This window comes from Chanodichthys erythropterus, chromosome 21 (assembly GCF_024489055.1).
Source record: "Chanodichthys erythropterus isolate Z2021 chromosome 21, ASM2448905v1, whole genome shotgun sequence".
Classification (NCBI taxonomy): domain Eukaryota; kingdom Metazoa; phylum Chordata; class Actinopteri; order Cypriniformes; family Xenocyprididae; genus Chanodichthys; species Chanodichthys erythropterus.
The window spans coordinates 9,567,707-9,588,507 of record NC_090241.1 but is presented as its reverse complement, the minus strand read 5'-3'; the positions used below and the strand labels follow the sequence as shown (position 1 = coordinate 9,588,507).

Here is a 20,801-nt window from a genome sequence, read left to right as displayed (position 1 = left end):
ATACTCTCATTCAGGCGTAATAATCGAGGAACTTTGCTGCCGTTCCATGGCTGCAGCAGTGCAATGATATTACGAAGCGCCTGTGAGCCCCTGCTTGCACAGGGAACGTGCCTTGCAACCATGGAGACGTTTGTGAGAGACGCTGCGTAATATCATTGCGCCTGCTGCAGCCATGATACGGCAGCAAAGTTCCTTGATTATTACACTGGAATGAGAGTATAGTTCCTAGCCATATCAGCCTAGAAAATCGCAACTTTTCATTTTCCGCCGGTCTTAGTACACGATGTAACTACAGAAGAGTCAAGTTGTAAATAGGAAAAATATCAAAACTCTTTGGTCATTTTTAAGCGCAATGCTAACGGTCTAATCAGATTCAATGAACTATGCTAAGCTATGCTAAAAGTGGTACCGCCAGAACTGGAGATCGGCTGAATGGATTCGAAAACGGTAAAACTCAACTGTTTAACTCTAGGGGAGTTGGAAAATGAGCCTATTTTCAAAAAAAAGTGGAGTGTTCCTTTAAATGTTCCTTTTCTTTTTTTTTTTTTTTTTATTATATTTTTTTTTTTAAAAGTGCCCCTCTGTGCATGTAGCATCAAAACTGCTGTGGTTCATTTGTTCTGACTTCTGACTGCTGTATATTACAGTCATTTTCCTTTTTTTGCAGAATAGAAGAGCAGAGAGTGTTTTTTGTTGTCTATTTTTATCTGAAATGCACCCTGAATTTGTTAAAATCAGTAAATATCTCAGAGTACTTGTGTATCTTGCTTTTTTATCTAATTTTAAAATGTTTTCCTTCTAACTTAAGAAAACTGCAGCTTTGTTGGCTCATATTGTGATGCGTTGTGCTCATGTTTCCTACATGTGTTAGCAGAAGTGGTTTGAAACATAAATAATAGAAAAGATTGTACGTTTTTTTTGATGAAATAATAAAAAATAACTTTACTATGAGACAAAATGTGGTTTGGTGGCTCAGAAATCCTCATTTAAATGTCAGTACGTCATATTGGACACATTTTGTTCGTAACTGAAGTACAAACGAATACACATTTGCAATTAAAAATGTTTTTTCTTCAATAATCCCACAAGACTGTGATTGGTTCGTTCAGAGCAGCGCTGAGAAAAGTAACAAGTACTTGCTTATTCAAGATCTAAGTATGATTTTTGGCATGGTAGAAGGCTTTACATTGCTAAAGCACTGGTAACATTAAATTAGAGAATTTAGAGAGAAAAGAATAAAAAAGTATACAATGGTTTCAGACAGTGATGGAGTACTCGAGTCCTGGACTCAGACTCGAGTCCGACTCGAGTCACTATTCTTTGGACTCGAGTCCGACTCGAGACTCCATTCTCTGGACTCGTGACTCGACTTGGACTCGCGGACTGATGACTCGTACTTGGACTCGGACTCGAGGATATATAAAATCGGACTTGAGCATTATTTAAGTTTATATATAATATTATATAAGGTTTCGTGCCCAAGACCGGCCGGGATCTATTTTTTTCCCCTCAGAGACACTGCTACCGCTCGCTCTCTTGACCACACACTCACTGACGTCACTCACTTTACGCTCGTGCATGATTCGCGGGCTAAATGTTCAAATTTGGAAAATTGAGGAAAAGACTGGGACAACTTCAAACTTTAACAGACACCTGTCACGGATGCGCCCAGAAAAGTAAGTAAAATGCTTTCCATTGGCTAACGTTAGCTTTTAAAAAAACTATTATTGACTAATGCATATATGATAATAAACAGAAGAAGCTAGGGTTGGGCGATGTTTACACAATTTTTTTGTCTGTTGATAACTAGTCACTGTGTCAGATCGGATTACATGATTTTTTTTGTCTGTTGCGATAGTCACTGTCAGATGGATGACGCAATTTTGACTCCTAAAATCCTGTGGTGTAGTGGTCAAGAAACATGTCAGACTAACGTTACACGTTGCTTTCTGACCAGTCGCGTGCTGTCACACACACACATTCACTTGAACACATACAAACGCACCCACGCTAAATCACTCGGTCACTCACAAGCACTCTCTCTCTCTCACTCACACACTCTCTCTCTCATATCGTATTGATTTTTACATTTTAAGTATTTTTAAATTTAATTTTAAACTCGAGACTCGACTCGGACTCGAACGCCGGGGACTCGAGACTCGACTCTGACTCGAACTCTGGTAATGGTGACTCGACTTGGACTCGACTCTGACTGTTCTTTTGGGACTCGGACTTGGACTCGGACTCGACAGTTGGTGACTCGACTACAACACTGGTTTCAGAATGAGAATGAGACTGATTGCCAAGTATGCTAACACACAGAAAATTGTCTTGTTGAAGCGTCCAATACACAGGAAAACAACAACATATAAACACATCTAGACAAATAACATGTAGATGTATTTACACTATAGAGAAGATATTAAATGTACAAAATGTGTATGTACAAAAATATGTTTTAGTGCAGGGCAGGCAGGAAATGTGGGGTGAGTGAATGAACAGCGCTCTCTTCCACTCTCATTACCCACAACCGAGGAGCTTTTGGGCAAGGCACCTAACCCCCAATCATTCCCCGAGCGCCGCAGCAAAAATGCCTGTCCACTGCCCCCGGTGTGTGTTCAATACTTACTCTGTGTGTGTGCACATGGATGGGTGAAATGCAGAGCACAAGTTCCGAGAATGAGACCATACTTGGCTACACGTCACGTCACTTTTTATCATGCTTTTTATTTAATTTCTATATGACTGTGTTTTGGACTTTGTGAATTTTGTCGCCACCGCGTGTTTGTGTGTTTGAACTGCAGTCTGCGCAATACATTGTGGGATATACTGTCATGGCGGCGCCCACACAGCAGAAATGACATATGACTTCAGATATTATTTGCTTTTAAAAGCTGATTTTTTCTTCACGCCTCTGCTTTTAAAGTCTGTATACTGAATGAATTCAGCGGTGAGTGTATTTTCTCTTGTTTACGAAGTAATTTTTTCACACGCAGGGAAGTAATCATGCTGATAATCTGCCTTGAACTACTGTGATACAATGTCAGCTTTATAGATGTGTGTAAAGATACAAAAAGTGCCTTGGTATTACTATGTTTTGGTGTTATGATGATAAGAATTTACACGGTAGGACTATTTTATTTGAACATATACTGTGGTTTATGTCTTTTGCCATTTACCATGGTAATACCATGGTGTTCTTTTAATTGGCTCGATTGCCATGTAATGGCAAATTAATATAATAATCATGCATACCATTGTATTTATCAAACTACCATGGTATTATAGCATCAGTGTACCTTTTTATCAAAGTACAAAGGGAGTAATCAACTTTAATACTAGATTAATTTGTGTTTGTTATCATAATATTTGCATAAAACAAGCTATTTAAATAATACTGCTATTCATGATATATCTTTTTTATGATTTTAAAAGCGTTTTGTCTTCTAAGATGTAATGCAATGGTATATCAGTAGTCATTGTACTGACCTTGTCCTGGATTAATGCTATAATTTTATATTCATTGTCTGTATATGAACTGTTAAGCTTTTTTTATTAGAAAATCTGCAATGAAGCGGATAGCAGCCCTGATTGGCAGGACTGCATTGTCCTGTTGGCATCATGGGAGCCCACGTCTTCCCCCTCCACCTGCCTGGGCCCCTGGACCTCCATCCACCTGTCTTCAGGTCCGACACCTGGCTGCAAAACAGGTCAGTCTCAAAATGTTGAATCCTTCACTAATGCTTATCAGAAGGGTCACAACAGTCCAATGCAGATTACAAGATTAATTCAAAATTCCAGATTACAGTACAAACCAGATTGTTTGGATGCCTTGTGTGCATGTGGTGAGCAGAACGTGTTGTGTTTGTCCTGCTGTAGAATAAGGGCCATTTCAAAGGTGAGAAGTTCAAATCGAAACCAGTGAATCTAGAGAAACAACACAAGCAGGAGGTGGAGATCAAACAGAGGATGACCGTGTCTGAACTCGCCAAGGCCATGAATAAAGACATTGGTGAGTGTTGATCTCAATGAGATGAGCTTATGATGGAGTTTGTGTATCTTATATATATATATATATATATATATATAAATACAGTAAATTTATTCAGACACGTTTCATTCATTATTACAGTTTATTCACTATAGTTTTAAAAAATGGTAATAAAATATGACAAGATTTCAAAGTTAAACTGTGTCAGAAAAAAATTCATCTTAATTATGTCAGATAACACTTAAGCAAAACATGGTCAGGTCAAAGTTTCTCAAAAATCTTATCAATTTTACTGGTAGTCCACTGTATGAAGAATTTTTGGGTATAATATGTCACAGTTTACTTTATTTAGCTATCCTCACATAAATGAACTATAGTGTCCTGCACCCACTAGTAAAAATACAAAAATTACATCTAGTGTCTAAATAATAATTTTTGGTTTGACTGTACATCATGATAAAATTTTTTGTGAAATATTATTACAATTTATAAGAGCCGCTTTCTATTTAAATACACTGGAGGTCAAACGTTCTGAATAATCACCAAGGCTGCATTTATTTGAATAAATAAAAATATTGTAATAACAGTAATATTCTTAAAATGACTGTTTTCTACTTGAATATATTTTAAAATGAAAATTTTTCCTGTAATGCAAAGCTAAATTGAAAACGTTTTTTTCAATAGTTTTGGTGGAAACCATGATGCATTTTTTCTAGGGCTGTCAAACGATTAATCACATACAAAATAAAAGTTTGAGTTTGCATAATATATGTGTGAGTAATGTGTGTAAATAATATGTATATATAAATACACACAAATTAATGTATATATTTAAGAGAAATATGTTATTTATGTACAAAAAATGTATTTATATATAATATAAATTATATAAAAATATAAATGAATACATATACTTGTAAATATTTCTCAAATATATACATGGATGTGTTTGTATTTATATATACATAATAATTGCACACAGTACACCCACATATATTAGGCAAACTCAAACTTTTATTTTGTATGTGATTAATCGTGATTAATCATTTGACAGCCCTCATTTTTTCAAGACTCTTTGAAGACTAGGAAGTTCAAAAGAAAAGCATTTTAAAAAGAAAACTTTTTTTAACAATGTAAAAGTCTTTACTATTACTTTTCATTATTTTTATTTTCATGAATAAAAGTATTAAAGTCAGCATGAAACAGAAGTCGTGATAGTCTTTTCTTCCCTATTGTGAAATAGCTTCTGGAAAAAAGGTGCGTTCATGAAATGTCATAATTACTTTTATTATGAGATTTCTTTTTTCCTCATAGATCTCATAATTGCACTTGTAAGCTGGGAATTTTCTGTGACCTTCAACTTGTACCACATGACCGCTGAAGATTCATTTAGTTGATAGTGCTGCCATAGAAATGCATAATTCCCAGTTCATTAAAACAACAGAAGATGTAACATAAAACCCTAATGTAGATAACTGATAACAAAAACGATTAAAAACATGATTTTTTAAAATACAACACTTTTTAAATGTGGCGTGTCACACAGGGAATTGTGGGAATATCAGTTTACAGTTTTTGACTGTAAATTATACATTGATTTTGTTCTTTTTTACTTCTAAAATTTGTAAAATTTACAGAATATTTCTGGTAAGAGCTTTTACAGTTTTTCTCTGTATATAGTACAGGAACTTACTAACCTATCTACATTTTTACAATATTTTACCGTTAAAATCACATTAATTTTTTACAGTGTATATTGTTCCCCTTCTATAGATCATGTCTATGAGGCCCTGCTCAACACAGATGTTGATCTGGACGAGTTGGAGCCCGACACAGTGCTGGAGGAGAAATGGATAAAAGAGGCAGTAAAGAGATCGGGAATGAAACACAAATGGGCCAAACTGGTGGAAACCAAAGTCAGAGAAAACAAAGATATCCAGAGACAGTGAGGACGATTTTAATAATTCAGCTGTCTGACTTTTGCATAATTTTGTACATGTATGATTTTGTCCATTTCTGTAATTCATAAAACATATTTGAATTGTCAGACCTCCCCCAGATCCTGCTCAGTTAGTCCCTCGAGCTCCAGTGGTGACCATCATGGGTCATGTAGACCATGGAAAGACCACCCTGCTGGACAGTCTGAGAAAGAGTCAGATTGCTGCTCAGGAGGCGGGGGGCATCACACAACACATCGGAGCGTTCCGGGGTACTGAACTCCTCAACATTCCAGTGCCATTTACGATTTTTTGATTGTCCTCAGAGTCCCAGCGTAGCACAGTTGTAATGTTTGTTAAAAGCAATGAAATAATACCTAATTTTCACTAAATATAGATGGAAGGCGATCTGGCGGAAGCTAGTTATTTTACTTTACAACGTGTTAAATATGGATATTTTTCTTAAACAAATGCATCGCTTCGCTTCAGAAGGCCTTTATTAACCCCACGGAGCCGTGTGGAGTATGTTTATGTTGAGCTTCAAACTGGTGGATTGCCATTATAAAGGACTTTTGTGATCAAATTTGTCTGTCTCCTGTTCAGTTCAGCTGCCCTCAGGTGAAAAGATCACTTTTCTGGACACACCTGGCCATGCCGCGTTCTCTGCTATGCGGGCGCGTGGAGCCATGGTCACTGATATCGTCATTCTGGTGGTTGCAGCTGATGATGGTGTGATGAAACAGACAATTGAGTCCATACAGCATGCCAAAAAAGCCAAAGGTAGTCGACAGTTTAAATTTTTTTTTTTTTTTTCATTTTTATATATTATTATTTTAATTTTGAGATCCAGGTAGAGTTGTTTTCTTCATTGTGTGTCATGAAGGTTCTCTGTTTTTATCTGCAGTGCCGATTGTTGTCGCTGTGAATAAATGTGATAAACCTCAGGCTGACCCCCACCGTGTGAAAGAGGAGCTTGTATGCCATGATGTAGTCTGTGAGGAGTTTGGTGGGGAAATACAGGCTATCCATGTGTCTGCATTAAAGGTACAGTGGTTCTGCCTAATATTTGAACTCTTATGCCACAAATATTTAAAGGGTTAGTTCACCCAAAAATGAAAATAATGTAATTTATTACTCACCCTCATGCTGTTTCACACCTGTAAGACCTTCATTCATTTTTGGAACACAAATTAAGATATTTTTGTTGAAATCCGATGGCTCAGTGAGGCCTGCATAGCCAGCAATGACACTTCCTCTCTCAAGATCCATTAATGTACTAAAAACATAATCAGTTCATGTGAGTACAGTGGCTCAATATTAATATGATAAAGCGACGAGAATATTTTTGGAGTGCCAGAAAAACAAAATAACGATTTATATAGTGATGGCCGATTTCAAAACACTGCTTCAGGAAGATTTGGAGCGTTATGAATCTTTTGTGTCACGTGTCAAACCATCAAACTGCTGAAATCACGTGACTTTGGTGCTCCGAACTGCTGATTCAGCACAAAAGATTCATAATGCTCTGAAGCTTCATGAGTTTTTATCACGTAAATACCAAAAATTATGCTTGTGCTTTATTCATTTTTAAATAAATTTTAGCATCTAATGCAATAACATTTATACTTTATTGGTAAGGCTTAGGTGTCTATAAATATTTTTGTGATTTGTCAGGGTTTATATTTGCTCACTCTTTAGTCCGTATGTAGTTTTGTGACAGTAGTACCTCACCACATGATAATGGAATTAATATATATGTATGGCAGCAATTAGAGTGTAATTTCTCTGCAGGGGGACAATTTATTAGAGCTAGCCGAAGCCACGGTGGCACTGGCAGAGGTCCTGGAGCTGAAGGGTGACCCCACAGGTCAGGTAGAAGGGACGGTCATAGAGAGCCGGACAGACAAAGGCAAAGGGTGAGTGTAAACAATACATATCCTTAAAGGGATAGTTCACCCAAAAATTAAAATTACCCCATGATTTACTCAACTTCAAGCCATCCTCAGTGTATATTATGTTTACGGTCATCTGCTGGAAGCTAGTTATTTTAGTTTATAAAGTTTTAAATATGGATATTTTCCTTACAAAACCCATCAGAAGGCCTTTATTGACCCTCTAGAGTCATATTTTTATGATGGATGGATGGATGCATTTTTTGGGCTTCATAATCACGCCCCCACCCCCCATTCACTACCATTATAAAGTTTGGAAGAGCCAGGATATTTTTAAATATATCTCCGATTGTGTTTAGCTGAAAGAAGATATACAGTTTACACTTAGAATGAGTTGAGGGTGGGTAAATCATGGCATAATTTTAAGGCCCCTTCACACCAAGGACAATAACTATAATGGTAACCATAACGATAACTATATTAGTGTCCACACCAGCAGACGCTATTGGCCTTTTTATTCTTCTGTGTGCGCTGCAGTTTTGTCATTTGCTGATTTAAATCCATCAAGCTCTGAAAGTAGGATGGATTCTGATTGGCTGTGAATGTTTTTATCGTTCATCAGGTGGAAAAAACTGATTCTAATGATATTGTTTCTCTGTGCCGTTATTGTTATAGTTGTTGTGTTGATTCTGCTATTCTATTGTATTTAGAACAATTTTTAGAACTATATCTTTAACAATAATGATATAGTTATCATCCTTGGTGTGAACAGTCCTTTACAGTGTCAGAGATTAATAAGAACTATATTTTATATTATATATTGGATGATAAGAGTCACATGTTGTGTTTCACAGGCCTGTTACCACGGCCATCATCCAGCGTGGTACTCTGAGGAAGGGCTGCACGCTGGTGGCAGGAAAGTGCTGGGCTAAAGTTCGCTTCATGTTTGATGAGCACGATCAGGCTGTGAGTGAGGCCGGGCCCAGCATCGCAGTAGAGATCGTGGGTTGGAAAGATCTTCCCTCTGCTGGTGAGGAGATCCTGGAGGTGGAATCAGAGGTATCCTTAAGCTTATGTTTTTAAAGAGAGATATTAGCATTTTTTTAATCATATATGTTATACACTACTGGAATCATTAAGATGTTTTAATGTTTTGGAAATTATGCTCATTAAAGTTACATTTATTTGATCAAAAATATAGTAAACACAGTAATATTGTGAAATTTTATTACAATTTAGAGCTGTTTTCTATTTTAATATACTGCATTTTAAAATGTATTATATGTCTGTTGTGTCAAAGCTGAATTTTCAGCATCATTCTTTCAGCACCAGTCTTCAGAAATCATTCTAATATGCTGATTTGCTGCTTGAGAAACAATTTTTTATCATTATCAATGTTGAAAACAGTTGTGCTGCTTAGCATTTTTTTAAATGGAATGTTTTGTATCAAAAAGATGCCTTTACTGTCATTTTTGATTAGTTTAATGCATTGTTGCTGAATACAAGTATTATTATGATTATTATAAATTTTTTTTTTTACTTAAACCAACTTTGAATGGTAGTGTATCACAGTTTCTTCAAAAATATTATGCAGCACAACTGTTTTCAACACTGATAATAATGTTTCTTGAGCACTAAATCAGCATATTAGAATGATTTCTGTAGGATCATGTGACACTGAAGACTGGAGTAATGATCCTGAAAATTCAGCTTTGCCATCACAGAAATAAATAACATTTTAAAACATTAAAATAGAAAACAGCTATTTTAAATTGTAATATTTCACAATATTACTGTTTCACTGTATTTTTAATCAAATAATGCAGCTATGGCAAGACTCTCCTTTCAAAAACATAAAAAAAAAATCCTAATGATTCCTTAGTGATTGACTGGTATTGTAACTGATATATGACTGGCTAACCTCCATGCTGCCATAGTTCACATAGTTTTTTCTTTTAGCAAAGGGCCCGTGAGGTGGTGGAGTGGCGCAACTACATGGAAGAGCAGGACAAGCTGAAAGAAGACCAGCAGGCCATCGAAGCCAAGCAGAAGCAGCATCAGGATAGCTACAAGAAAGAGCGGGAAAGCACGGCCCATCTCTCCTGGAGACAGAGGAGGGCGGCCATGTACCGGGCCAACAAACACAAACTCATCCACAGAGCCAGTGAGAAAACTGAGACGGAGGAACTTACGCTGCCCGTGATCATCAAAGGTGAGATGATGCCTCCTTCATTTCACCAGGACTGTTGACAATAAGAGATTGAGCTTTTTTAGTCTCGTGTAAATTCAAGTCAAAAATATATATATTTAAAAAAAAAAAATCTAAATAAACTTTATTGTGCACAATTAATATTTTGCCTAAATTATTTCCATTAAAATATGTAATAACTTTCTCAGTCTCTGAAACAAATATTCCATATTGGGAAGTAAAACGGATTGTTGAAAATGAAAAAAAAGTATGGCGGGATTCACTTCATTGTTTGGGTAGAGGCAGATCTGAATGTGAACTTCAGGTTGATTTGCAAGAAAGTAACAGGGTTTAAGTGGACTAAATGATTGGAGAAGACCGGCATATGTTGTTTCACTGGAAGATATGACATTTTGATTAAAAATTACAGTAACACTTTATTTCGTTACTCCACTTTAGACATTCTACTAACTATAAGTAACTTTGCAACTACATGTCAACTACCAGTCATTAGAGTATTAGTAGTATGTCTGTTTAATATCTGCTAACACTTTATTTTGATGCTCCCCAAAAAGACATTCTACTGACTATAAGTTACTTTGCAACTTATTCTAACCTAAACCCTAACCAAACCCTACTAATACTCTGTTAGTTGACATGTAGTTGCAAAGTTACTTATAGTTTGTAGAATGTCTAAAGTGGACTATCGAAATAAAGTGTAACCAAAATGAATTGTTCACAATAAGATCAACATGCATTTAGAAAATAGATGCAGATTTACATTTCATGGTGAAATGTACAATACAAATGTACAATAATATTATATCATGATGGACAAAATTAAGTTCCTTCCTATATTATTTTATTTAGAATGGGGCATTAGAATGCTAAGAACATATCATGTGACCATCTGCATTCATCTTTTTTGTTTTTTTAAGAATTCTTTGTACCATTATAAATGTCTTTACTGTCATTTTGAATCAATTTAATGCATCCTTGCTGAATAAAAATATATATAATTTAAATTCATCTTTTTTTTTTTTTTTACAATCTTAGCCTAAACTTTTAAACAGTAGTGTATCACAGTTTCTACACAAATATTAAGCATCAAAAACTGTTTTAAACATTAATAAGAAGAAATGTTTCCATAGGATCAATAACATACATTTAGAAAAACCGATATGGTGAATTTTTATTTCACTGAGACTTTACTAGTAATATTATTTAATGATAGACAAAATGAAGTTCCTCCCTGTATTATTTTTAGAATGGGACATCAGAATGCTAAGAACATAGTGTGTGACCAGCTGCACTTTTCTTATTATTTAGGTGATGTTGACGGCTCAGTGGAGGCTATTTTGAACATCCTGGAAAGTTATGATGCTGATGACCAGTGTCAGTTGGATGTGGTACATTTTGGTGTGGGCGACATTTCAGAAAGAGACATTAACTTGGCAGAGACTTTCTCAGGTAGGAATCCACAACAGCCATTGGAAAAGAATAAAAAATGGCTGCTAAACTGTCATTCATTTAGAATAGTAGTTGTGTCCCAAATGACGCACTATGCTCTATGTGCAATGTACTCAACCATTTAGTGTATGAATTTTATATGGTTATTTTGTCATTCAACACTGGAGTCTGATAGCCCTTCCCCCTCAGCTATGTAATTAAAGCTGCAACAGTTGAGTGCATGAAGTGTCCAACATTCCACACTTAGGTTTTTTTGGTTAATTTAGTGCATCATCCAGGTATTTAAAGTGCACTTTTTCTTTTTGGAATTTTCAGTTTCAACACACTATTCGCACTATTTACACTATTCACAAAACGTCATGGAATAGTGCGTGAATTTGGATGCATCTAGTGATTCTCAACCAGGGACCCACTAGACTTTAAAATAAGCTAAAACAGTTAAAAATCAAGATATGAGTTGGCATAATATTTCTTATTTTAATTCATTATTCATCCTCAACAACTGTATTTTTATTTATGATCTAAGGTTCCCACTATCTTGGAAACCTGGATATATGACGGAATTTTAAAGATGCCATCGAACATTTTTTTTTAGGGCTGTCAAATGATTAATCGCGATTAATCGCATACAAAATAAAAGTTTGAGTTTGCATAATATATGTGAGCGTACTGTGTGTAATTATTATGTATATATAAATACACACAAATTAATGTATATATTTAAGAGAAATATGTTATTTATGTACAAAATATTTTTATTTATATATGATATAAATTATATAAAAATATAAATAAATACATATACTTGTAAATATTTCTCAAATATATACATGAATGTGTTTGTATTTATATGTACATAATAATTACACACAGTACACTCACATATATTATGCAAACTCAAACTTTTATTTTGTATGTGATTAATCGAGAATCATTTGACAGCCCTATTTTTTTTACAAGATGATATATAAATCTAAGATGTCCCCTGAATGTGTCTGTGAAGTTTCAGTTCAAAATACCCCATAGATTTTTTTTTAAATATTTTTTTTAACTGCCTATTTTGCGACATCATTAACTATGCACCGATTCAGGCTGCTGCCCCTTTAATTCCTCACGCTTCCCGCCCCCAGAGCTCGCACTTGCCTTAAAAGTTCACACAGCTAATATAACAGTACATTAGCAACATGCTAACGAAACATTTCTCTAAACAAATCTCTAAAATATTTTATTGGGTAGAAATTGCTGTTTGTGAGTTTAAAAGAAAATAAAAAAAAAATAAAATAAAATCACTAATGACTAAAAAAATCATAAATGACACTTTTCAAACTCCTGAACGTAGATTTTAATTATTTATAATTATTTTAATTAATTTTTATTTATTTTTTTTAAATATTGCCCCATTAAATTTCTGTAAATATTACAATATGAAAATGAGCAGCTTTTACCAGAATTTTTACCAGATCATTTACTAGAAATATATTGCCTTTGGTGGGCCTTGAAGTATAAAAGGTTGAGAACCACTAATTTAGAGCATTTTTTTGTTTGCCCTGTCAAAGTGTCAGACTTGGTCATTTTCTTGCATTCTCTCTTTATCTCCATCATTGGTCAGGCATCATATATGGGTTCAATGTTGATGCAAATAAATCGATTCAGCAGATGGCTGCTAAGAAGGACATTCCCTTAAGATTACACAAAGTCATCTACAAACTCATAGATGAACTCAAAGAAGACTTGAGCAACAAACTGTCCCCAACCACAGAAGAAAATATAATTGGTGAGTTTAACTTTAATATCACACATGTTGATTTTAAACTCTTTGTTCTATTAAACCCTTGTGCTGTGCTGAAAATCATTTACTTAATTTGATGTACCGGGTACATCAAAAATTACCTGCCTTTTAAATTACTTGTAAATCTCTCATTAGGATACTATTATCACCAAATACAGTATTTAATCTTTTTGTCAACTTGTTGTCTTCTTTTGAGACATGTTTTGTATTTCCTTTTGGAACTAATAGAACATATGCCTCATTGATCTGAGCTTATGCACCTCAGTGTTTGAGTTTATAAGTTATCATTAAAATTAGTTTCGCTATGGAGAATTTTAAATAGAGTTTTTACTTCCGGAACCTGACTGTTGCACTGTTATAGTCAAGTCACCTTTATTTATACACCAATGAGCCAAAACATTATGACCACCTGCCAAATATGCTGTTGGATCTCCGCATTTGCCAAAAAAGCACCGACCCACCGTGGAATGCACTCTACAAGACCCCTGCTGGTGTCCTGTGGGATCTGACACCCCAAGACATTAGCAACAGATCCTTCTTGTCCAACGTGGAGCTGCAATAGAGTGGTGCGGTGCAGGTGTGACGTCAGAACTCGGAAGTCTAATTCACCACTGGTTCCTTCAAGACTTTCCTATGGAGTTTTATTATAAGGTTCTTCAATTTATGTGTACAATAAAGCTTGCAGTAAACATAACTTGGCTAAACTTTGACGTTTTGTTCTACAATGTAAATTACACACACCCGTGGCGAAAACACAAATTTTGAAGCAGTTATTTTCATTTTTGAAAGCGTACATTTTGATAAGACGGCTATGGGTCTGAGTGTTTGCAGTTTACATTGTACAACAAAATGTCAAAGTATAGTCAAGTTATGTTTACCACAGGCTTCATTTTACTCATAAATCAAAAAACCTCATTATAAAACCCCATAGGAAAATCTTGAAGGAACCAGCGGTTAATTAGACTTTCGCATTCTGCGTCACACCTGCACCACTCTATGGATTAGATTTTTTTTGTCCAGTAAATCCCACATGTTCATTCAGATTGAGATCTAAGGAATTTGGAAGCCAGGGCAACACCTTGAACTCTTCATCGTGTTCCTCTAAGCATTCCTGAACAATGTGTGCAGTGTGGCAGGGTGCATTGTCCTGCTGAAAGAGGCCACTGCCGTTAGGCAATACCACTGTCATGGGGTGGACCTGGTCTGCAACAATGTTTAGCTTGGTAGCATGTCAAATTGATGTCCACATGGACCCAGACTTTCCCAGCAGAACACTGCCCAGAGCATCAAACTCCCTCCACTGGCTTGTCATTGACCCACAGTGCATCCTGGAGCCATCACTTCCCCAGGTAAACGGCACACACTTACACAGCCATCCATGTGATGTACAAGAAAATGGGTCTCATCGAATCAGGCAACCTTCCTCCATTGCCTCAAGGTCCAGCTCTGATGCTCACGGATTGTAGGAGCCTTTGACGGTGGACAGGGGTCATCATAGTCACTCTGAAAGGTCTGAGTAAACGCAGCCCCATACGCAGCAGAGTGCGATGCATTGTTTGTTGTGACACATTCCTCCCGTAACCATCATTAAAGTTTTGAAGGCCTTGTGCCACAGAAGGCCTTCTGTCAGTTTGGTCCAGATGGGATTGCCTTCGTTGCTCTTGGGAGCCCATTGACCTGACCGGTTTGTGGTTTGTCCCTCCTCAGATCACTGTCGGTTAATTCTCACCACTGCTGACCGGAAGCAAGCCACAAGCCTTGCCATTTCAGAGATACTTTGACCCAGTCGTCTGACCACAAAAATTTGGCCCTTGTCAAAGTCACTCAGGTCTTTACTCCTGCCCATTTGTCCTGCATCCAACATGTTTTCTACAAGATATGATTGTTTGCTAACCATCTAAGCTACCCAGACCTTGACTTGTGGCCTTGTTATACAATACAGATTGTTTCAACACTCTTATACACTGTGTCAGTCAAGTCAGTAAGTTTTAGTCCAATGAGATAACATTAATCCTGTCCGGGTCAAAATGACCGAAACACAACCAGAGAGTTAAAGGTTCATTCTTTAGCTCATGAAATGACCAAGCCAACATTTGTGGGTTGAACTTTCCCTGATGCCCAGCCTCAGATATAATCTAGAGATTTTCTTGCACTGATTTTGATCTGTAAAATGAGATTAAAACATCGTAAAATATGTTAAATGGAGATGCGAGTGCTACAAACGCATTGGTAACCGAAAGCATGAAAAATTAGGATTCAAAATACTGCAGGTGGAGATTCCATGTGAGTCTGCTGACGAGTCATTGACTAAAACATAAACTAGTGCTTTGTATATGAAAAAATTAGGTTGTCTTTCTTGCCCTTCAATGTTACTTTCCCCCCTCATTCTTCAGGTGAGGCCTCAGTTCTGGCCACATTTGATGTGACAGTCGGGAAAAAGAAGATTCCAGTGGCTGGATGTAGAGTTCAGAAGGGCCTACTGGACAAAAAGTTGAAATTTAGACTTATTCGAGGGAGAGACATTCTCTGGGAAGGTAAACCAATGCATCAGTACTGATAAATGCTATGATTATGGCATTTAATGCTTGGGTGATTGACATGTTAAATTCATGCTGTTTGAATTTTTTTTTCCTCCTTCAGGATCCGTGACAACACTGAAACATCTGAAGGATGATGTTCAGACAGTAAAGACAGGCATGGAATGTGGCCTTTCTTTAGATAATGAGGAACTACAGTACAAACCCGGGGATGAAATAGTTTGTTACAATGAATCTGAGATGAAACAGAAAATATCTTGGGATCCAGGATTTTAAAGGACTGCGATTGACGCATCAGTATACTATGCTATGTAGTATACATACGAATGCAAAAGCTGTAACAAAATTTGCTATAGCAATCCTACACTATCACCAAAAGATAATAAAACACAGTAAAGTTTGATTGTCTTTATTTTGACTCTCCAGATCAGGACTGAACTAAGTGTACATAATGTATTTTAAATTGTAAATAAAAATAAATAAGAGTGATGTTTTCAAGAAATTGTTCTTTGAAAGGTAACATGATTTTCATGGTGTTTTTTTTTCTTTACAAAGAATATATTTTAACCTTTATCTCATAATAGAGCTTCCATAATACATTAAACAGTACTTTAATCCAGTAAATATATACTGATAAAGGATCAAATCAAGATGGAAATAAAAATGTATACACAATCCAGGTCAAAAGTAATGAAATTAAAATTATTTAAGTTTAATTTAAATAATTAAACTTAGGCTACATTTATTTGATCAAATACAGTAAAACAGTAATATTACAACTTAAAATAACTTTAAATATATATACATTTTTAAATGTAATTTATTCCTAGATTCTCAGCATTGTTACTCCAGTCTTCAGTGTCACTTGATCCTTCTGAAATCACTCTAATATAAAATTCAGATTTAGTGAATATAAGACTTAACAAAAAAACTTATTCAAAACTTTTGACCAGAACTGTACAGTCATATTTAATGTAGGCAAAGAAGAATATTAGGTGTCTTTAACTACTATGTACTTCCATCAAAAAATAAGTACAATGTGTGTTCATATTGTACTGCAAACACCTTTTGCTATTAAGGTGGGATATGGGTAAGGTTAGGGACAGGTTTGGTGGTATGGGTAGGTGTAAGGGAAGAGTCAGTGTAATTATAGACAATTATATGCATTTTTTTTTTTTTTTTTTTTTAAATATAAGTGCAATGTAAAAACATACAGTAAGTGCATTGTATCAAATGATTAAATTTAAACGTTGGTAGTTAAACCCCCGGTTTCAGAGGCTTAAGGTCCTAGACTAAAATGCATGTTTGAGCGTTTTTGTTTTTTTTTTACTGAAAGTAACTTGCATTGACATTTTTAAATATGTCAGAGCCATTGTTTTGTCTCAAGATGCACACCAGTAATGCTTTTTTTTCCTCGGGTATGTTTATAAAAACTAATTAAATACCCTAATTGAACCAAGGCATAATCTGTGAAACCAGGCCAAAGACACCTAATATAAAATAGGACTCAAAATTACAATGCAAAATGAAGATAACCCCTCTAAAATATACTTTGTTACTAAAGTATTCTGCATGTCCTGTTACCAAGAATCAAAGTTTTATTTATTCATGATCATTTACCAATAACAATTTTAGCCAACTTGCCAGTATAATAGGTCAAAACCCCCAAAAAGTGATGTTAATCAGGAGACAAGAGATTCATTTTTAAATGTGGCAAACCACAACTTTATTTACAAAGTACAATCTGAAGAACAGAATGCTACACGGAGCATGTCGTCAGGAGCGTACTTCACTTGTCCTCTGGTTTGTTGAAGCAGTAAGTCAGGCAGCACTTCCCGCAGTAATGACGGTCGAAGTGGCTGGCCATGAACACCCCGGCTCCACACTCATCTGCGGGACACTCACGGCGCAGCCGGTGAATCTTGCCGTTCTCATCAACCTGAGGATCAAAACGGGCAACTTAAAGATCATACTGACAACTCCCAAAGCCGAATGCAGAATACATGCCTGACAGGTAACCTACCTTGTAATATTTAAGCACAGCGAGCTTGACCTTCTTTCTCTTGTGCTTGTTCTTCTTGGGGGTGGTGTAGGACTTCTTCTTCCTCTTCTTAGCACCACCACGCAGTCTCAGCACGAGATGCAGTGTGGACTCCTGGATGAATGAGCGCAGCGTTAATTTGAATGCTTTGGAGACTATTACATTATTGGAAAACTTGAGCGGTGCAATATGATTAAACACAACCTTCAAATCTGTATGATCATTCAGCTTGAATCATTATCTACTGACCTTCTGAATGTTGTAATCAGACAGGGTGCGTCCATCCTCCAGCTGTTTACCAGCAAAGATCAATCTCTGCTGATCAGGAGGGATTCCTGCATTCAAGACATTTTAGCAGTCAGTCTTTTATCTTAATGTTTTTTTTAATGTTTTTGTAGTTCACAGCATTGCAAACAACTTACCTTCCTTGTCTTGAATCTTTGCCTTGACATTTTCAATGGTATCAGAGGGCTCAACCTATAAAACATTGATTTCAATTTAAATTACTTAACAGTAAACTGCACTTAAAGCAACAGCTATTCAAATGAAAAGGAGTCCAACAACAATTGTAACTTTTTTTCAAGTCACAAACTCATTTTGAGGTCTAAGGCTGTTTTCAGACTGTGGGCAAATTGGATTTCTTCTCAAATCAGATCTTCTCAGGCAGACTGCACTATTAATTACACGTGATTAAATAAGATGTGTCCAGACATAACCAACCCCTCTGTATGGGTTGCTTTGGCATCGATGTAGGTGTATCAGCTGTACCCACGTATGTGACGAATCTTTCAAAACAGATGCAGGAAAAATCTAAATAAGAACTCATGCAGAACTCCTCCGTCGCGCAAGAAAAAAAATAAATAAAATATCGGCGGCATCCAGAGAAGACTAGTATATATATATTGAGATGTTCTGTGCTGTAGTCACCGCCAGCTTCACTGTGCAGTGTTTCCGTCATCAGTTTTGATGGTATTGCTGTGTGTCGCATTAAAGAGTGATGCAAAGACAATTTGAGCAGCCAGAGCATCCAAACTGAAGCATCTGCAAAAACCTGATTTGATTCACATTTCAAACCACCTCCAAACATGGTTTGTTTGAATCAGATTTATAAAAAAAAAAAAAAATTCAGATTGTGTTTTTTTTTTTTGTTTGTTTGGCTGTCCAGACTTTCAAAAACCCATCTGGATATGCAAAAAAAAAAAAAAAAAAAAAAAAAAAGGATTTTTGCTGGCAGTCTGAACATAGCCCAAGTCTGGCGGGGTTTTTTATTTTTATTATTATTATTTTTTATTGAAAGCTCTTTGTATTTAAAGGATTAGTCCCCTTTCAAGTAAAATTGTACTGATCATTTACTCACCCTCATGTCAACCAAGATATCAATGTCCTTCTTTCTTCAGTTGAAAAGAAATTAAGGTTTTGGATGAAAACATCCCCGGATTATTCTCCATATAGTGGACTTAAATGGACTCCACTGTTAAAGGTCAAAATTAGTTTCAGTGCAGCTTCAAAGGGCTTTAAACAATACCAGACGAGGAATAAGGGTCTTATTCTAGTGAAACAATTGGTCATTTTCTTAAAAAAAATATATATATATTTATGATTTATAAACATAAATGATCACCTTGCATGTGCTTCCACCTTCATATTCTTCAAAAAGCTTATGCTGTATGTCCTACACCTTCCCTATTCAACTTACAGAACGAATGCGCTGCCAGTTCTGTTTTCTCTGCAAGTAGAATTGGGAAGGTGTAGGACATACAGCGTAAGCTTTTTGAAGAATATGGTAGGTGGAAGCACGTGCAAGGTGATCATTTGTGTTTTTAAAGCATATACAGTTGTATTTCTTTCTAAAATGACCGATTGTTGTTTCGCTAGATAAGACCGTTATTCCTCGTCTGGTATCATTTAAAGCCCTTTGAAGCTGCACTGAAACTAATTTTGACCTTCAACCGTTTGGGCTCCATTGAAGTCCACTATAAGGAGAAAAATCCTGGAATGTTTTCATCAAAAACCTTAATTTCTTTTCAACTGAAGAAAGAAAGACATGAACATCTTGGATGACATGGGGGTGAGTAAATTATCAGGAAATTTTCCTTCAGAAGTGAAGTAATCCTTTAATTCACCAACGTTAACAATGAGCAGTATGTTCTTACAGTTTGTTGTTTGTTCGTTCACAATGCATTAATATTAACAGATACAACTTTTGACCTAAATGTACTAGTAAATGTTCAGATTATCATTAACTAAGATTCATAAATGCTGTCTGATTGATTAATAAAAGTATTGTTCACTGGCAGTTCATTTTAAATAATGAAGTTAACTAATGTTAATAAACGAAAACTTACAATAAAGTGTTACCCATACATTGATGTTGTGGCTGTAAATTTGAGCAACTGCAGTTAAGTAAAAAAACTGCATAACTGAATTTAAATATTCCTAATATTATTATTTCCTCAAATTGTAGACACATTTTAGACAGTTTATATTCGTTTCCAGTCTCCTCACTGTACGAATGCAGCTGAGCCACATGACATAGCATTAGCATCATTTGGGGCTTCCGAATAACAATAAAAAATTGCTTTTGCTTAAGTTATTACAGTACCTATACTAAACTATTATATTTAAAGGTTCCTACAATGCCAGAAAATCAGCATCATATAGTCAAACGCTGCAATAAACTCAAATAATAAAGTATGGAACTGTCTCGGGCGGCTCATCTGCGCCTCACCTCGAGGGTGATGGTTTTCCCCGTTAAGGTTTTCACGAAAATCTGCATCTTGACGTTCAATCCACCTGTGTATAACACATATGAATGTTTCTGGGTAAAGTAAAAGCACATATATAAACGAATATCATATTTATTTCGTTATTATTCGTTCGTAACAGTAACTCACCACCAGCTCGTAGATGGCGGAAATCGAAAAGGGTCCTTCAAACGGTAAAACGTGCTCTTCAG

At 35.8% G+C, this 20,801-nt stretch overlaps 2 protein-coding genes across 3 annotated transcripts; one reads left to right on the top strand and one right to left on the bottom strand.

Moving 5' to 3' along the window:
- The first annotated feature begins 2,813 nt into the window (after positions 1-2,813).
- mtif2 (mitochondrial translational initiation factor 2) lies at positions 2,814-16,286 on the top strand. Of its 2 annotated transcripts, none has more exons than XM_067373700.1 (14): positions 2,814-2,950; positions 3,560-3,710; positions 3,880-4,012; positions 5,765-5,936; positions 6,040-6,200; positions 6,532-6,708; positions 6,833-6,972; positions 7,720-7,844; positions 8,675-8,879; positions 9,780-10,032; positions 11,338-11,478; positions 13,088-13,252; positions 15,661-15,801; positions 15,908-16,286. In XM_067373700.1, the coding sequence occupies exons 2-14, from the start codon at positions 3,570-3,572 to the stop codon at positions 16,078-16,080; spliced, it is 2,127 nt and encodes a 708-aa protein (XP_067229801.1). In that variant the 5' UTR covers positions 2,814-2,950; positions 3,560-3,569; the 3' UTR covers positions 16,081-16,286. The 2 variants fall into 2 exon arrangements, with proteins under 2 accessions (XP_067229801.1, XP_067229802.1); XM_067373701.1 differs by having other exon boundaries at positions 2,827-2,950; positions 3,547-3,710.
- Positions 16,287-17,501: 1,215 nt separating this feature from the next.
- On the bottom strand, positions 17,502-20,777 carry rps27a (ribosomal protein S27a). The gene is made up of 6 exons (XM_067374448.1): positions 20,740-20,777; positions 20,574-20,638; positions 18,268-18,322; positions 18,095-18,180; positions 17,828-17,959; positions 17,502-17,743 (listed from the first exon to the last, which is right to left on the bottom strand). The coding sequence occupies exons 2-6, from the start codon at positions 20,619-20,621 to the stop codon at positions 17,594-17,596; spliced, it is 471 nt and encodes a 156-aa protein (XP_067230549.1). The 5' UTR covers positions 20,622-20,638; positions 20,740-20,777; the 3' UTR covers positions 17,502-17,593.
- Positions 20,778-20,801: the final 24 nt, after the last annotated feature.